Below are 19,256 nucleotides of genomic sequence, written 5' to 3'. Positions count from 1 at the left end.
TGTTTCACAGCCAATTAATTACTTTTGAAGAGTAGTCGCTATTAATTCATAAGCAAACATGGTAACCAATTTGTCCACAGCAATGTCCCACAAACAGCAGCAAGGTAAATGATCAGTTAATCTGTTTTGGTAGCGGGACAGATAATGGAGAAAAGTTCCCTGCTCTTGTTGAAGTAGTGCTGCGGAATCTTGAACAATCACCTAAACAGTCGGTTGTCAAAATTCACTCAGGTTTGTATTCTTGTCTTTATTTATATTATTACAAAAATCTTTTTTTTTAGCAGTTTCCCCTCCCTGATACCAGCCCCATTTTATGATAGAGGCTTGAGGGGTAAGAAATTGATGGGTAGCGTTAGTTCGGCAAATAGTCAAATATCAATACCTTTCTCAGCTACCACTTAAAGGTGAAGTGAGGAACAGTGAAGGAAGCTATGGTAAATTCATGCCAACAAACATAAACCCTGTTGTTTTCCAGAGCTTCATCAAAAGTAGATATGGTTGCTTCAGTTTTTCCAGGTAGGAAGCAGAGAGAGGAAGAAATGCAGTCCAGTATGAACAGCAGAAAACTCAGTGTAAGTCAAAATGAAGGAAGTGATAAACATCAGAAGAGCCCAACTGGGATAAGTTGCTTTAAAACAAACTAGCTTATTTAAAAGTATGAAATTCCATTTTTGTCTCTGAGGTTACAAGTTGACTTGGGTCAGCATGTTTAGCGATCCATTCACAGACTCCCAGCAGTGTTGCTCAGTTATGTTTTCCATCATTTGAGAGTTCTTTTATTCTTCCCAGCCACCTTCCTCTTATGGGAAAATGCTTCTGGGACTTTGCCAGATTAGCTCAGTAAAATTCGGGGATATGGCAGAGCGGGAGACAGAAAATGCATCTCATCGCACTTAGGCCTACATGTTGGCATGTTCAGGCATGTTGCTCGCATCATTCCTCAACTCAATCCCAAAAGGCTGTGGTTAGAATTAGCTGTATTTGTCACAGTTATTGGCTATAGGTGGTGATTAAGATAATGCGATGTAATGCCAAGGGCTAAAGATCATGCATTTCACAATGGCACTATGATGCATGTTGACATTTTGATTGTTAAATAAATACTCATTGCCTCCCTGATCAGGTGCTTGATCCGAAAATAGACTGATCAAATTATTCCAGCAAGGCTTTAGAAAATAAGATTGAGTTAATGGCATTTTGTAATCCCTTTCTGGGTGGGTTTGCAACATCAGGCTTACAGAAAGCGAATTCATGGAATCAGAGAGAGAATGGGGGAAAAAAGCTATTTTGACAGCTTTCATTCCAAAAGACGGATCAGTGAAAAGCTAAATACAAGCAATTGAAAATAGCCCTGAAATTGTAATGGCAGTCGTACATGAAGCTATTGGGAGACAGCATTTATATCCAATGTTAAGACTTTAAGGGAGTTTTTTTGTATCTTTCTATGGATAATACCACTGGTTTGGGCTATTTTCTGGCCCTGCTGTTCCATTGTTGCAACTACTAGAACGTGGAGATTATTTTCTGTGATCTTTCTGGTAGCAGTTCGCATTGTAATTTTTTTAAGTTAAGCCGCTGTTGTTGAATGAAAAATCCTAAATTGAAATTGTTTATCAGTCCTTTTATTGCTTATGCCCAAACTTGGACTCCTGATACCCCGCCCCCACATTGATGAAGTTTGATCTTTAATTGGATTAAAATTAATTTCACACTTTCAGCTAACTAAACTCAAGAGGTTAAAGATTAACCCAATTGCAATATTGAAGGCCATTTCTTTGTATGCAGAACTGGATGCTCCACTCATTTAGATAGTTGCAATACCCAAGCAGCACAAGTTGATTTACTTGACTCTTCACCACATCGTTTCACAACTCTGTGGTGTATTTTTAGGAACTGGATCTTAACTTTTTAGTGCTGTGAAAACCCTGAAACCCTCAAACGTTACAATAGTGTTGTTGCATCTGATGCTGTGGTTAAAATCCTGCTGTGTAATCGCATCCTCAAAAAATACTTCAAATTTGCATCCCAAATATGTTACTGTGCTGTTGGGAGCAGTTGCACTTTGCGTTGTGCAACTTATATAACATTTGTAGCATCAGAAACAGGCCATTTGACCCTATTGGTCTATGTCGATGTTTATGCTCCATGAGTAGCTTTGAATTAAATCAAAGTTATTAAACTTCCATTTTGCAGTGTTTGTGAGCAGTTGAGTAATAGCAAATTACTGCCCATGGCCCTTAGTATGATCCCCATGGAGACTGATAACTTTTCGAAAGAAATTTGAACTTCCAGTGAATGGCTGAAAGGATCACATGACAAGATTTCAAGTTTGAAGACTTTAACTGTAACACACAAACTAAAAGCAACATTGACTTAACACTATTTCAGTATATATCTCCTCCTCTAAACTACAGGAGAGATCCCTCATTTAATATTGAAAATGAGAGAAAATCTCCCTCTACAGTTACACTTTACTTGGTCCTTTAAGTAGACATTTCATTCTCCTGGAACCAGTCCAAAGTGATTCTTAGCCCCTTTTTCCTTTTCCAACCAGATAGCTTTTAATCCTCAAACTGACTTTCAGGGTGTGGGTTACCCTGGAGATCTCTCCCTCTAGTCAAAGCTAGCCGAATCTTCCAGCATTGTTTAAATCCTCACAAACTTGGTCTCTTTGATTCCAGTGCGAGCTCCCACACACTTTGTGTGGTGAACATAGAGACTTGCTGCCTCTACCTCTCTGCTTGCTCTCGCTCTCTCTTTCTCTCTCAGCTCGTCGTAGACTGACCCTGTGGAGGTTCAGTGATATTTAGTAAAGTCTGCAATGTGATTCTCCTAATGGCTTCCTATGGACTCTTCCCCTCTCAAAGCCCAGCTCCATGGGAACATAAATTACATGGGCCTTGTATCCAGGTAGAAATGCTAATTAGCTAATCTCTAGATTTCCCCAACTCCATTCTATTATGGGATTAAATAGACAGATGAAAGTATAACTGTTTACAAAACCTGACATTGCTAGCACCACCTTGGGACTTGGAGACAAACAGTCTGTCTGCCGTCAAGACAACTGCACTGGTCATTGTTTACAGGTGTGAACATCTTGCATCTTCTTCCCAGTAAAACAACCTGAGCCCCCCTTTAACCTTAAACAACCAAGCACCCAAGCTTCTTGTCAGCAGCATTCAGAGCAGGTGACATGGCTCCATTCCCCCATCTGACTCTAACTTAAAGACACGGTTCCAAAACATAAAAATCTTAATCCTCACATTTTTAACACTGGTGAAATGACAGAAAACCTTGTTTTCAACAGCATCCACAGCAGTTATAGTGTGTTCATAAGATCATAAAAATAGGAGCAGGAGCAGCTCATTCAGCTTATCGAGCCTGCTCCACTATTCAATAAGAGCATGGCTGATCTGATTGTGAGCTTAACTTCACTTTCCTGCCTGTCCCCCATGACCCTTGACTCCCTTGTCAATCAAAAATCTGTCTAACTCCACCTTGAATATATTCATTGACCCAACCTCAGCTCCTCTCTGTGGAAGAGAATTCCAAAGACTAATGACCCTCAGAAGAAATTCCTCCTCATCTCTGTCTTCAGTGGGAGACCTATTGTTTTGAAACTATACTCCACTAGCTCTAGATTGCCCATAAGGTAAAACATCCTATGGGTATCTATCCTGTCAAGCCCCCTCAGAATCCTATATGTTTCAACAAGGTGACCTCTTACTCTTCTGAACTCCAGTGAGTATAGACCAAACCTGCTCAACCTTTCCTCATAAGACAAACCCTTCATCCAAGGAATCAGCCTAATGAACCTTCTCTCAACTGTTTCCAAAGCAAGTATATCCCTCCTAAAGTGAAGAGACCGAAACTGTACACGGTATCTAGATGTGGTCTCACCAATGTCCTGTACAGTTGTAGCAAGACTTCTGTACTTTTATACTAAATTCCCCTTGTAATAAAGGCTAGCATTTCATTTGCCACCTTGATTACTTGCTGTAGCTGCGTACTAACTTTTTGTGATTCATGTATGACACCCAGATCCCTCTGTACTGCAGCATTTGCAATCTCTTTCCATTTAAATCATATTCTGCTTTTCTGTTCTTCCTGCCAAAGTGGACAACCTCACATTATACTCCCTCCATCTGTCAAATTTTTGCTCACTCATTCAGATTGATAATTTAGTCTTTCACTGGTTGTGCCTTTACCCATTGGAAGAGCTTACAACACATCATTCTGGCCAATATTTATCCCTCAATCAGTATTACAAAAACTGATCACCTGATCATTGTTGCTGTTTGCGGGAGCTTGCTGTGTGTGAAGAGGCTGCTGCGTCTCCTACAACAGCAGCTATAATCCAAAAGTGCTTCAGTGACTGTAAGACGCTTCAAGGTGACTGGTGATCAGGAAAGGTGCTATGTAAATGCAAGTCAGTCTTTTGTAATATTACATACAGTTTACGGCATTGAAACAAGTCATCGTAATTCCACAGGCATATGTGTCGAACCTTTTGTTCACCATTTAAATAAATGACTTTGACTGATGTGATCAAAATCTGCAGATGATATCAAATTGGGGAGTGTAATTAACACAGTGGACTGCAGCAAAATACAGGAAGATATTAATTGACTTGCAGAATGGCTATGTTATTAATAAATTAATTTCAGTCCAGGTAAGTGTGAGGTGTTACATTTTGGAGGAAGAATAGGAGACCACATATTACTTGGATAAGAGTCTAAATGGAACAGAGGGGTCTTGGGAGTGCTGATACACAAATCACTAAAAATAGTATTAAAAGCAAAATACTATGGATGCTGGAAATCTGAAATAAAAACAAAAAATGCTGGAAAAACTCAGCAGGAGTTTTTCCTAAAGAAGAGTCATATGGACTTGAAATGTTAACTCTGTTTCTCTCGTCACAGATGTTGTCAGACATGCTGAGTTTTTCCAGCATTTTCTGTTTTTATCTTATATTCAAAATAGTGATGCAGGTTAATAGGGCCATAATAAAAACAGTCAAAGCATTGGGGTTCATTTCAAGAGGGATAAAATTGAAGAACAGATAAATTAGAAATGTGAAGAGATTCTCTGGTAGGAGAAACATATAAAATAAAGGGTGCAATTTTAAAGGGGGTGCAGGAGCAGAAGAATCTGGATCTATATGTGCATAATTCATTGAAAGTAGCAGAGGAAGTTGAGAAAGGGGGTAATAAAGCATAAAACATCCTAGGAACATAGGAGTAGGCCATTCGGCGATCATCTATTCCAACACCACTTTCCTGTGCTATCCCATTTCCTTGATGTCATTAATATCCAGAAATCTATCAATTTCTGTCTTGAACATGCTCAATGATCGAGCTTCCAGAGGGCATTCTAGTGTAGAGAGTTCCAAAGAGTCACCCTCCCACTGAGTGAAGAAATTCCTCCTCATCTCAGTCCTAAAATGGCCTGCGCCTTATTCTGAGATTGTGTCCCCTGGTGACTCAACAGCCAGGAGAAACATCCTATCCACATCTACCCTGTCACGCACTGTAAGAATTTTGTAAGTTACAATGAGATCACCTCTCATCCTTCGAAACTCCAGAGAATACTGTTTAATCAGTCTCTCATCATAAGAGAATCCTGCCATCCCAGTGATTAGTCTTGTGAACCTCCACTGCACTCCCTCCATGACAAGGATATCCTTCCGTGTTAATAGGCTTTAAAAGGCTTTTTTAATAGGGGAATAAAGGACAAAAGCAAGGAAGTTCCTTTCATAGAACACTGGTTTGCCTCAACTGGTATATTGTGTCCAGTTCTGGGCACCACACTTTAGGAAGGATGTAAAGGCATTAGAGAGAGTGTGGAAAAGATTTACTAGAATGGTTGCAGGGATGAGGAACTGCAGTTACCTGGATGGATTGGAAAGTTGAGATTGTTTATCTTGGAAAAGAGAACATTGCGAAGAGATTTGACAGAGTAGATAGGGAAAAACTGAAGAATTACAGGCCAGTGAGTCTCATGTCAGTGGTAAGGAAACTATTGGAGAAAATTCTGAAGGAGAGAATCTATTTCCACTTGGAGAGGCAAGGTTTGATCAGGGATTGTCAGCATGGCTTTGTTAGAGGGAGGTCATACCTAACAAACTTGATTGAATTTTTTGATGAGGTGACCAGGTGTGTAGATGAGGGGAGTGCTGTTGATGTAGTTTATATGGATTTCAGTAAAGCCTTTGACAAGGCCCCACATGGGAGACTTATAATGAAGGCAAATGCACATGGGATACAGGGTAATTTGATAAGGTGGATTCAAAATTGGCTTAGTTGTAGGAAATAGAAGGTGATGACAGAAGGATGCTTTAGTAACTGGAAGCCAGTGTCCAGTGGCGTACCACAGGGATCTGTGCTGGGTCCCCTATTATTCATCATTTATATAAACAACATAGATGACTAAAATAATAGAGATAAAAACAAAAAACTGCGGATGCTGGAAATCCAAAACAAAAACAGAATTACCTGGAAAAACTCAGCCGGTCTGGCAGCATCAGCGGAGAAGAAAAGAGTTGACGTTTCGAGTCCTCATGACCCTTTGACAGAACTGTTGTGTTGAAGGGTCGTGAGGACTCGAAACGTCAACTCTTTTCTTCTCCGCCGATGCTGCCAGACCTGCTGAGTTTTTCCAGGTAATTCTGTTTTAGATTCACCGGGATGTTGCCTGGGATGAAACATTTAAGTTATGAAGAGAGGTTGGATAGACTTGGGTTGTTTTCGTTGGAGCAGAGAAGACTGAGGGGCGACCTTATCGAGGTGTACAAGATTATGAGGGGCATGGACAGGGTGAATAGGGAGCAGCTTAGTTGAAGGGTCAGTCATGAGGGGACACAAGTTCAAGGTGAGGGGCAGGAGGTTTAGGGGGGATGTGAGGAAAATCTTTTTTACCCAGAGGGTGGTGATGGTCTGGAAGGCGCTGCCTGGGAGGGTGGTGGAGGTGGGTTGCCTCACACCCTTTAAAAAGTACCTGGATGAGCACTTGGCACATCATAACATTCAAGGCTATGGGCCAAGTGCTGGTAAATGGATTAGGTAGGTAGGTCAGGTGTTTCTCACGTGTCAGTGCCTCTTCTGCACTGTGTGATTCTGTGAATTGAGAACAAGAGGGCTTAGATTTAAGTTAATTGGCAAAAGAAACTATGGTAATGGAGGAAGAATGTTTTCAGGGCATAAGTGGTTAGGATCTCGAATGCGCTGCCTGAGAGTGTGATGGAGGCAGTGTCTATCGAGGCATTCAAAAAGGAATTGGCTTGTTCCCTGAAAAGGAAGAATATGCAGGGTTACTGGGAAAAGTGGAAGACTGGAACGAGGTGAATTGCTCGAATGGAGAGCTGGCACAGATGGCCTCCTGTGCTGTAACAATTCTATGATTCAATTAAGTTATGCTTGCATCAGTCCTTGGTTTGATTGTACTGTGAAAAGCTGCTGTCTGTTTCTGTGGCTGCTGCCAATTTTTCTCCTTGGTTGACATAGATTTCATGCATGAAATGGGACGAAGGGAAATCAAATTACTTGTGAGGACTAGTTTAAACTGAGATTCTCTTCTCACCTTCCCCCTACTTTGGGGAAGCCAGATTTAAATCAATGTCAATTGCAGTTGCTAAAATGAGTGAGAAATTAACATCAACAAAAAGCTAATAAATGTTCTTGGATTTATGCTTTTCAAATTTTTTTTTGACCATTTGTTTCAGGACGTAGATATGATGGACCAGAATGGAATGACACCATTGATGTGGGCAGCTTATAGAACGCACAGGTTAGAGCAGTTTCAACACTCAAATGTCCGGCTGTTAACTAACTAAATGGCTATTAAGGTATTCCTTTAAATGTTGTTATAATCTGGAATGCACTGCCTGAAAAGATGGTGGAAGCAGATTGAATAACTTTCAAAGGGGAATAAAATATGCACTTGAAAAGGAAAAAAATTGTAAGCAAGCTAAGGGGGAGAGGTTATGGTCAGGCAGCCATTTCAAAGAGCTGACATAGGATTGGGCTGAATGGCCTCCTGTGCTGGGTAATTCTATGAAGTTTAAATTTGAAGGGGGAAAATGTGTTCTTCCGCTAACGTTCTGACCAGCTGCTGCCCCTTCAAAGGGCACTGGTTCTGTACTTTGCTGTGTGAATTCGGCACTAGCTGAGTGCACTCTGGTACTCTGTACATTCATTGTTTTTTATTTGTGAATTTAGACTGCAAGTGCTGATGAGTCATTAGGTTATAAGGAGTGAAATCAAGCCTGGCTTTGCCCTTGCACAATGTCTGGGTTTGCATATTTCTAGCAGGGATGACTGTGTAAGAATGGTGCATGGTAACTGCCTGATTTTCCCCCTCTTTGGCCAGGCTTTCGCGGCCCTGGTTGTATCCCCTCAACCGATCACCATGACTGGGAGCAGCTAACTCATGGTAGACTAGAGGTTAAACCTGATCCTGGTCTGAGTGGTTCAGATATGCAGTGTTTAAACCATCAGAGCCACTATTCAATTTCATTTTAACTGTTACCCTATTTTTGTCTCCATCTCGGATGATGTGCGTTTTTCTTTTCTCTACATTTCCCCCCGCCACCCAACCAAAAAAAAGTAATATTACATTGAAGCTGTATCATTTTAAACATTTATGCCATGTCTTTACAAAGTAGACTTAACATTTTAGTGCTGCGATAACATGAAACCTGCTATCAATACAGCAGTGCTACTGCATCCTGTGCAGCCATATCCTTAAAATGTTTCAGATTAGCACCTCAGTTTGTGCTGAGGAGATTAGTTACACATAACGACACACAATTATCATATAATTTACAGCACACAAATAAATGCTTCCTACCTTATTTCACCTCACCCTATCGGCGTATACTTGTATTCTCTTCTCCCTTATGCATTTATCTAGTTTTCCCTATTTACTTGCTTGTCAGAACAAGCTCAATGGCCTGCTCCTGTTCCTGGGGCAAGTAAGAATGAGTAATAAATGCTGGCCTTGCCAGCGAACACCCAGCTCTGAGAATTCCTTTGTGTTGCAAATTCTAGTCTCCTTCCCCATCCCTTCCTGGATTACTAGGGAGGAAATAAACCCACCTTTTAGGCTTTCTTTCTCATTATTCATTTCCCATTAAAATGGAGAGGTATTCTCTGTAATATCCAGCTGTCCTTTATTTTGAAATGTTTTGCACCATCAGTAAGTTTTAAGGCTTTTCATATTTGGTAAACACAAGTTTGGGATTGTTTTTAAACCTGACTGAAAATTATGGCTATCCACTTTTGAAGACTGATTTGCCTCATTTTATTTTGCTGGAGCTAATATCCAGCCTATTTGAATCAGCAACATTATCATTGTTTTCTGTGTTTCAGTGTGGATCCCACAAGACTGTTGCTCACGTTTAATGTGTCAGTAAATCTTGGGGACAAGTACCACAAGAACACAGCGTTACACTGGGCAGTGCTGGCAGGAAATGCCACTGTGATCAGTTTGCTCTTAGAGTCTGGGGCTAATGCAGATGCTCAAAATATCAAGGTATGAGTTTTTTTTTTGAATTATCCATATGAAGTATGAGAACAGTTTACAATAGAATTTAGGGATTTCTCCCGAATATAATTCAACAAAGTTGGAAAGTGCATTCGTTTTCAATTTCACTGGAAGGTGTCTTTTCAGTACCTGCAGTGTCCGTTGAGAAAGACTTTTATTTATCACAAATTTCATTACCTCAGGATATTCCAAAGTGCTTCACAGCCAATGAAATAACATTGAAGGGTAGTCGCTGTTATAATATATAGAATATAGGAAATGCAGCAGCAAATCTATACCCAGTAAGACCCCACAAACAGGAATGAAATAAATGACCAGATCTGTTTTAGTGATGTCAGTTGAGGGATCAATATTGGGCGCAGGACACTGAGAATAGTAGTGGCTGTGGGATCTTTTGAGGAGGCAGATGAAACTTTGGGCTAACATCTTGCATCCTTTATGAATGATGATTAAGGAGTAATAAAAGAGGGAAGAATTTTGCTTTTTGCAGACTTATTGGTATCAGAATCCTGAACTGGAGAGCTACTGGTGACTGAATTTCTTTTGTGTTAAAATATTTGCAATCCACTACTTAAAGAGGATTGTATACCATTGTGATACATTAAACATCATTCAACTGTTTGGCCTTTCTTGGAGTATAAAAGTAGGGAAGCCTTGTTACAACTTCATGAGACATTGGTGAGACCAATTCTGAGTGGGCCTGACAGGGCAGATGCTGAGAGGGTGTTTTCCCTCATGGTGGAATCCAGAACTAGGGGACACAGTTTCAAAATAAGGGGTCTCCCATTTAAGATGAAGATGAGGAGGAAATTCTTCTCTCAGAAGGTTGTTAGTGTTTGGAATTCTCATCCCTGGAGAGCAGGGGAGAATATTTTCGAGGCTGGGTTAGACAGATTTTTTGATCAATAACGGAGTCGAAGGTTTTGGGCAGCAGGCAGGAAAGTGCAGTTAAGGCCACAATCGGATCAGCTATAATCTTACTGAATGGCAGAGGGGGCTGGAGGGGTCGAATAGCCCACTCCAGCTCCTATTTCTTTTGATCTCACATTCAGTTTTGTAGAAACTAGAAAGGCATTACATTTACAAGTTCCGAAGAAGAGTCATATTCAACTCTGTTTCTCTCTCCACGGACGCTGCCAGACCTGCTGAGTTTTTCCAGCATTTTGTTTTTATATTAAATTCACAAGCAAGTGATGGGAAACTCCAGTATTTGCTTCTGCAAACTTCTTCTGTTTTCACAGGGTGAAACACCATTAGATCTTGCTAAACAGAGGAAAAACGTTTGGATGATTAACCATTTACAAGAAGCAAGGCAAGCAAAAGGCTTTGACAGTCCTTCTTTCCTAAAAAGGTTGAAGGCAGACAAGGTGAGCGAGATGATAAGAAGAGAGAAAGAACTTGGACATTTCTAACACCTTTCATGACCTCAGGATATCCCAAAGCACTTAACAGCCAATTAAATACTTTTTGAAATATAGTTGGTTTTTTTGGGCATTCTGAACCCCTAATTGTCATGGGAATGGACTGACAAAAGGTTCAGTTGTGAAACTATTTTAATGAGATTAAGTCAGAACAAGTTTATGACGTTCTCAGGTGATGTACAGTTTAACGTGGATTACACTGCTCATGTCAAGATCTTGACGGTGGAGTGCACAAATGGTTTATTCTGCTGTTTTGGTCTTCAAGTCTCTCTCCTCTTGCTCCCTAATCAATGGTCTGTTGAAAGCCATTATAGGGATGCCTCACTTTTGTTCAGGGTGAGATCAGCTAACTCTGCCTGGAAAGGGGGCCAAGTCTAGAACCTTCTGATCTGGAAAATTTTTTAAAAATTATGTCAATCATGCAAAACATTAAAGTTCCATTTATTTTGCTTTGGATTAATTTTCTTGCTTATGGAACTGGCTAATAAGCACCCAAACATTCCAGAAATCATATTTTTGGGGCATTTTAGTATTTATTTAGGTGAACTTTGAAAGTTTAAAAGAAAGTGTGATCTAGAAATGTACGCAAGTTTTATTTACACCATGCAGTAACAATTAGCCATCAGCTTAGTGTCCTTTACAAAGGAAACTGCAAAATTGTAAACAGGACAAATTGCAGGTCAGACTAATATTTTCATTCGTGCATACTGGAGTTGAAAGGAAGGTGCAGTTCCTTTGTTTAATTTCAGCGTTCTTGGAACTCACTGTGGTCTTGGTAACATGAACTCCTTTTTGCAGGGGATGTGTTGGAAGCTTTCACCTGTTCAGTCACTCCTGTGTTCATTACTGTACTGAGGATAAACCATTTTTGGCTTTACTAAATTTGTCTTGGAAAGTTTTTTTTAATGTTTGAACTGTTTTATAATTAGGTTTTGCTGCATTTTTTGTAACAGGAATTTCGTCAGAAGGTGATGCTGGGAACTCCATTTTTGGTGATCTGGTTGATGGGATTCATCGCTGACCTTGACATTGACTCCTGGCTAATAAAGGGACTGATGTATGGTGGAGTCTGGGCAATGGTGCAATTCCTTTCTAAGTAAGTGAAACTTGGCAACTGTTGGCTTTCTTTTCCGTTCACCCCAAACCCTCTGCATTTCTCGCTAACCAATATTGCTATTCTTGAGCTCCGTATGATGTTATTTATACTCCTTGATTTGATTGCAGCCCTTTCTAAATACCAGATGTAATATGTACAATGCATCATGTGTGTAGAATTTCTCAGGAAGAGACAAATTATATTTTGAGCTCAGCATTTGTCATTTGGTGTATGTATCCACTGGGTTATCAGTGAATGCCCATTTCCCAAAAGTTGTGTCATTTTAAACACAGTATTAAAAAAGGCACTACTCAGATACTTGGTGTAAATAGTGATAATCTGCTGTTAATTACGTAGCTAAACTAGAATATATCTAAGGATCAGACTGCATCATCAAGGTTCACCTTGGTCACTGAGAAAGCAGGAGATATTTCTCTGCTGGAGGCAGTCGAGAGATGAACCACAAGTCTAATTCCCAGTTTCAGAAGTCTGAGAAAACACTACAGAAACTCAGGCTTTTCAGCTTTGAATCCTTGTCCTATTTTTACAATTTAACTTAAAATATTCAGCATTTATTTTTGCCATTCCCTTAATTATCTTGGCTACCTCTGTAAGATCACCCCTCAGACCCCTTGAGTCCAATTTTAATTCTGAGAGAGTGGGTGGGTTTCAAATGGTTGAAGCAGACTGGGATCACTGTGAAGCAGACCGGGAGGAGTGTGAAGCAGACCAGGAGGAGTGTGAAGCAGACCGGGAGGAGTGTGAAGCAGACCGGGAGGAGTGTGAAGCAGACCGGGAGGAGTGTGAAGCAGACCGGGAGGAGTGTGAAGCAGACCGGGAGGAGTGTGAAGCAGACCGGGAGGAGTGTGAAGCAGACCGGGAGGAGTGTGAAGCAGACCGGGAGGAGTGTGAAGCAGACCGAGAGGAGTGTGAAGCAGGTCAGGATTGTTAATCACAATAAGAGGTTGTGCTGGAAGAATTAATCCAGGCTGGTCTCTTGGTTAAAGCTGCTTTATCTTCAAGACAACTCCTCAGTGCTACTAACTTCCAAGTAGCTTCCACACAAAGTGTTTCAGCTGTACCTTTTTATTATATTTAGATGGGATAATTAATGCCCATCACCTGTTTAACTAGCAGTTGGTTTTAACAAGGTGATTGCCATATTGACAAGGATCACTGTGAAGCAGGCCAAGAAGAATGTGAAGCAGGCCGGGATCACTGTGAAGCAGATCAGGATCATACATACAAGCATACAAATTAGGAGCAGGAGTAGGCCATTTGGCCCCTCGAACCCACTCTGCCACTCAATAAGATTATGGCTGAGCTGATTGTGGTCTCAACTCCACTTTCCCTACCCCAGGTAATCTTTGAGTCCCTTGTTAGTCAAGAATCTACCTACCACTGCTTAGAAATATTCAATGACCCTGCCTCCCACGAGTTTCAAACACTCACAATTCTCTGAGAGAAATTTTTTCTCCTCATCTCCGTCTTAATTGGGAGACCCCTTTTTTTTTTAAAACTGTGTCCCCTAGCCCTATTCTCTCCCACAAGGGGAAGCATTATTTCAGCATCCACCCTGTCAAGTCCCCTCAGGATCTTAAATGTTTCAATAAGATCACCTCTCATTCTTCTAAATTCCAATGGATACAGGCCCAGCCTGTCCAACCTTTCCTGGTAAGATAACCCATCACCTCCCCACCCCCCACACCCCATCTCCCCCCCACCCCCTCCCCCCGCCACTTCCCCACCTCCCCCCCCCCCACCCCCCCCACTTCCCCCCCCCACCCCCCCCATCCCCCATCTCCCCCCCCTCCACCCCCCCCACCCCCCATCTCCCCCCCCCACACCCCATCTCCCCCCCCACCCCTCCCCACCCCCCCCACCCACCCCCCATCTCCCCCCCACCCCCTCACCCCGCCACTTCCCCACCTCCCCCCCCCCCCACCCCCCCCACTTCCCCCCCCCACCCCCCCCACCCCCCATCTCCCCCCCCCCCACACCCCATCTCCCCCCCCACCCCTCCCCACCCCCCCACCCACCCCCCATCTCCCCCCCACCCCCTCACCCCGCCACTTCCCCACCTCCCCCCCCCACCCCCCCCCACTTCCCCCCCCCACCCCCCATCTCCCCCCCCCACCCCCCACCTCCCCCTCCACCCCCCCACCTCCTCCTCCCCCCCCCCCCCCCACTCCCCCCCATCCCAGGTATCAGTCAAGTGAAGCTCCTGTGAACTGCTTCTAATGCATTTATATCCTTTCTTAGATAAGGAGACCAAAACTGTACACAGAACTCTAGATATGATCTCACCAATACTTTGTACTACTGTAGCAAAACAGCCCTACTTTTATATTTCATCCCCCTTGCAATAAACAACAACATCCCATTTGCCTTCCTAATCACTTGTTGTACCTGCATGTTAACTTTGTGATTCATGTACCAGGACACCCAGATCCCTCTGTACTTCAGAGTTCTAAATCTTCTTTCATTTAACTAAAATGCTGTTTTTCTATTCTTCCTGCCAAAGTGCACAAGTTAACATTTTCCCACATTATACTCCATCTGCCAAATTTTTGCCCACTCACTTAACCTGTCTATATACCTTTCTAAACTTAACCTGTCTATATACCTTTCTAAACTTAACCTGTCTATATACCTTTCTAAACTTAACCTGTCTATATACCTTTCTAAACTTAACCTGTCTATATACCTTTTTAAACTTAACCTGTCTATATACCTTTCTAAACTTAACCTGTCTATATACCTTTCTAAACTCATTATGCCCTCTTCACAACTTATTTTCCTTTCTCTCTTTGTGTCATCAGCAAATTTAGCAACCAAAGGATTCAGTCCCTTCATCCAAGTCATTGGTATAAATTGTAAATAGTTGAGGTTCCAGCATTGATCCCTGTGACACTCCACTCGTCACATCTTTCTGAAAATGACCCATTTATGTCTACTCCCTGTTTCCTGTTGGTTAACCACTCATTGGTGCTTAGCTAGCCATTCATTATGAAGCAGAGCGGGATCACTGAAGCAAGAGAGGAAAAAAATAATCAACCTGTGACATCACAGGGAGGTCATGAATTGATTGACGGGTGAGTATTGTAGCTTTGTTTCCTTTTCTCCAAAGTTAGACTAAGGAGCTGGGAAATTAAACACTTCAGGTTTTTTTTTGATAATAAGGATGAAGTAAAGCATTTCAGTTAGTCATACTGATTAGGCATAGGGAGATGATGGACTGTGCCCAGAATGCATGTCATTTCTGTATTGAACATCGTCTATTGTGGCTATACAAGCTGATTTGTGAGTGGCAGTCCCTTCTGCAGCTACCACAGATGAATAGCATTGGCCCAAGGTCAACTGATATTTTTTCTTCTTGTGGGCTCTCTTTTCCACCATCTGGTCTCTGCTTTTGCCATGCCCTTCCTGACTGCTTGTCTTCAAGCACTCTGGTCAGTAGCAAGGACTTCCCATGCATTGATCCCAGTCAACTTGGGGTCTCGCTTGCAGACGTCCATGTATCGCAGACGTAGGTGACCTGTTGGTCTCATGCCGATAGCAAGCTCACCATAGAACGTGTCTTTGGAGATGCAACTCTCATCCATTCAGCTCACATGGACCCAGTCACTGGAGTCGCTGCTGACTCGAGGGAAAACATGCTGGGGATCCCTGAATGCTGGTGAGCTTCTATGGCGGCACTCTGTATTGCCAGGACATGCCCAATGTTTGTCTGAGGCCGTGGAGGTGAAAGCTGTTCAGCTGCTTTTTTTGGCTTGCATAAGTTGTCCATGCTTTGCTACTGTAAACAAGAGTGCTGAGAACACAAGCCTGACACACACGGAGCTTCATCTTTTTGGTTGTTTTTTAAAAATTCATTCAGGGTATGTGGGTGTCACTGGCTGGGCCAGCATTTATTGCCCATCCCTAATTTCCCTTGAGAAGGCGGTGGTGAGCTGCCTTCTTGAACTGCTGCAGTCCATGTGGTGTAGGTACACCCACAGTGCTGTTTGGGAGGGAATTCCAGGATTTTGCCCCAGTGCCAGTGAAGGAACGGTGATATATTTCCAAGTCAGGATGGTGAGTGGCTTGGAGGGGAACTTCCAGGTGCTGGTGTTCCCATCTATCTGCTGCCCTTGTCCTTCTAGATGGTAGTGGTAAAAACAAAAAACTGCGGATGCTGGAAATCCAAAACAAAACAGAATTACCTGGAAAAACTCAGCAGGTCTGGCAGCATCAGCGGAGAAGAAAAGAATTGACGTTTCGAGTCCTCATGACCCTTCGACAGAACTTGAGTGAGTCCAAGAAAGAGTTGAAATATAAGCTGGTTTAAGGTGTGTAGGGGCGGGTGGTGGGGGAGAGAGAGAGAGAGAGAGAGAGAGAGAAGTGGAGGGGGTTGGTGTGGTTGTAGGGACAAACAAGCAGTGATAGAAGCACATCATCAAAAGATGTCACAAACAAAAGAACACATAGGTGTTAAAGTTGGTGATATTATCTAAACGAATGTGCTAATTAAGAATGGATGGTAGGGCACTAAAGGTATAGCTCTAGTGGGGGTGGGGGGAGCATAAAAGATTTAAAAATATTTAAAAATAATTTTCCCACCTATTTCCATTATTTTAAAATATTTTTAAATCTTTTATGCTCCCCCCACCCCCACTAGAGCTATACCTTGAGTGCCCTACCATCCATCTTAATTAGCACATTCGTTTAGATAATATCACCAACTTTAACACCTATGTGTTCTTTTGTTCTGTTGTTTGTGACATCTTTTGATGATCTGCTTCTATCACTGCTTGTTTGTCCCTACAACCACACCAACCCCCTCCACTTCTCTCTCTCTCTCTCCCCCCCACACACCTTAAACCAGCTTATATTTCAACTCTTCCTTGGACTCACTCAAGTTCTGTCGAAGGGTCATGAGGACTCGAAACGTCAACTCTTTTGTTCTCCGCCGATGCTGCCAGACCTGCTGAGTTTTTCCAGGTAATTCTGTTTTTGTTTTGCTCTGGATGGTGTTGAGCTTCTTGAGTGTTGTTGGAGCTGCACTCATCCAGACAAGTGGAGAGTATTCCATCACACTCCTGACCTTGTATAAGGTGGACAGGCTTTGGAAAATCAGCAGAGGAGTTACCTGTCTCTGGATTCCTAGCCTCTGACCTGCTCTTGTAGCCACAGTATTTATCTGGCTAGTCCAGTTCAGTTTCTGGTAACCCCCAGGATGTTGATAGTGGGGGTATCAGCGATGGTAAAGCCATTGAATGTGAAGGAGTGGTTAGATTCTCTTTTGTTGGAGGTGGTCATTGCCTGACCCTTGTGTGGCGTAAATGTTACTTGCCGCTTGTCAGTCCAAGCCTGGATATTGTCGAGGTCTTGCTGCATTTGGACATGGACTGCTTCAGTATCTGAGGAGTCGTGAATGGTGCTGAACATTGTACAATCATCAGCAAACATCTCCACTTCTGACCTTATGATGGGTGGAAGATCATTGATGAAGCAACTGAAGATGGTTGGGCCGAGGACACTACCCTGAGGAACTCCTGCAGTGATGTCCTGGACCTGAGATGACTGACCTCCGACAACCACAACTATCTTCCTTTGTGCTAGGTATGACTGCCTGATGCCACAGTCGGTCAGATGTTTCTTTGATGTCAAGGGCAGTCGCTTTCACCTCAACTGCTGTTGGTTCACACTCGACTTCTCAACTTTGATATGGCAGCTGCTACCTTGGAAATCCTGGTGCTGATTTCAGAATCAAGGGACAGGTTGATCGAATTGTTGATCGAAGGTATATGAAACTTTCGACAACCTCCAGAGTGGAGTTGTCAGTGTTGGTGGAAAGTGGCGTATCCACGTCCTGGCCCATTACTTTGCTCTTCCTGATGCTGATTGTCAGTTCAGACTTATTGCCAGCCTGGGAGAGCCAATCTACAAGCTGTTGCAAGTCAGCTTCAGTATGGGATGCCAGCACAGTGTCATCAGCAAACAGCAACTCATGGACTAGGGCCGTATGTACTTTGCTCTTTATGCGCAGTCTTGCCAATTTGAGCAGCTTGCCATCAGCTCTGGCATGCAAGTAGACACCCTCATTTGAGTAGCCAAAAGCGTACAATAGAGCACGGAGAAAGATATGCCAAAGAGAGTTGGCACAAGGACACAGCCCTGCTCTATCCTGCTGCTGGTCTTGAAAGCCTCCGATGATGAAGATTAAGTAAAGCGTTTCAATTAACCTCCCTTTATTGAAGTGACAACAGAAGAAGAGAATTTAGTAACTGGCGAGCCTTTTTTAAGTGGTAAGTTTTATTACCTAATAGAGGAAGTTTGGAGTTTGAGCAGCGGCTGGCGTCACTGTGGCACATCCGTGAGGTTGAGAGCTGCGTGGATAGAACATTTATGGATGTGGTCACCCTGTAGCTTAGAAGTATGCAGGGAGAGAGGGAATGGGTGACCACCAGACATTTCAGGAAGAAACAGGCAGGTCCTCCAGCCAGAATTTAGGGAGCCTGGTAGGAAATGAGCAAGCAGAACTACAGATTGCTCCTGGTACCACATGTAAGTGAGTATAGAAATAGGAGAATAGAGCAGATAAATGCATGGCTAGAGGGATGGTGCAGGAAGCAGGGCTTTGGATTATTGGGACACTGGGGATCGGTTCTGGGGAAGATGGGACCTGTATAGACCAGACAGGTTGTACATAAACAGAGTCAGGGCCGAGCCCCTTGCAGGGTGATTTGCTAGTGTGGTGGGGAGAGTATAAGCTCACTTGGCAGGGATGTGGGAAGCAGGAGGTAATACAAGAGAGGAACACCAAAGGGCACAGAATACTTCGGGGGTGGGTGGGGGGGGGATAAATAGCACCAGAGTAGGAAATGGCAAGTTATTCAGCAGGTTCAAGGTAAGGGAGGAAATAATAAATTCTAAATTAACGTTACCGCACATGCCTATGATGCACAGAGTGTGGTTAAATAAGATGGATGAGTTGCAGCTACAGGTAGCCACGTGGAAATATGATGCTGTGATGATAACAGAGACCTGGCTCAAAGAAGGGCAGGACTAGGTATTAAATATTCCTGGGAGCAAGGTGTTCAGGAAAAATAGGAAAGGAAGGGAATGAGGAGGGATCGCGGTATTGGTTAAGAAGGGCATTGCAGTACTAGAGAGAGAGGGTGTCCCAGAGGGTTCAAGAACAGAATCTATTT

General features: G+C 42.8%; 1 protein-coding gene across 2 annotated transcripts in view; it reads left to right on the top strand.

The window, feature by feature from the left end:
• zdhhc17 (zinc finger DHHC-type palmitoyltransferase 17) overlaps positions 1-19,256 on the top strand; it is a 135,084-nt gene that overhangs the window by 80,664 nt on the left and 35,164 nt on the right. Inside the window, exons 6-9 of one of the 2 annotated variants that reach the window (XM_041216281.1) lie at positions 7,721-7,785; positions 9,369-9,531; positions 10,785-10,910; positions 11,918-12,060. In XM_041216281.1, coding sequence (XP_041072215.1) covers positions 7,721-7,785; positions 9,369-9,531; positions 10,785-10,910; positions 11,918-12,060 — 497 coding nt within the window. Of the gene's footprint in view, positions 1-7,714; positions 7,786-9,368; positions 9,532-10,784; positions 10,911-11,917; positions 12,061-19,256 lie in introns of both variants that reach the window. The other variant, XM_041216280.1, reaches the window with a different exon arrangement.

Source organism: Carcharodon carcharias, chromosome 21 (genome assembly GCF_017639515.1).
Source record: "Carcharodon carcharias isolate sCarCar2 chromosome 21, sCarCar2.pri, whole genome shotgun sequence".
NCBI lineage: Eukaryota > Metazoa > Chordata > Chondrichthyes > Lamniformes > Lamnidae > Carcharodon > Carcharodon carcharias.
This window is presented reverse-complemented; position numbering and strand designations above follow the sequence as displayed.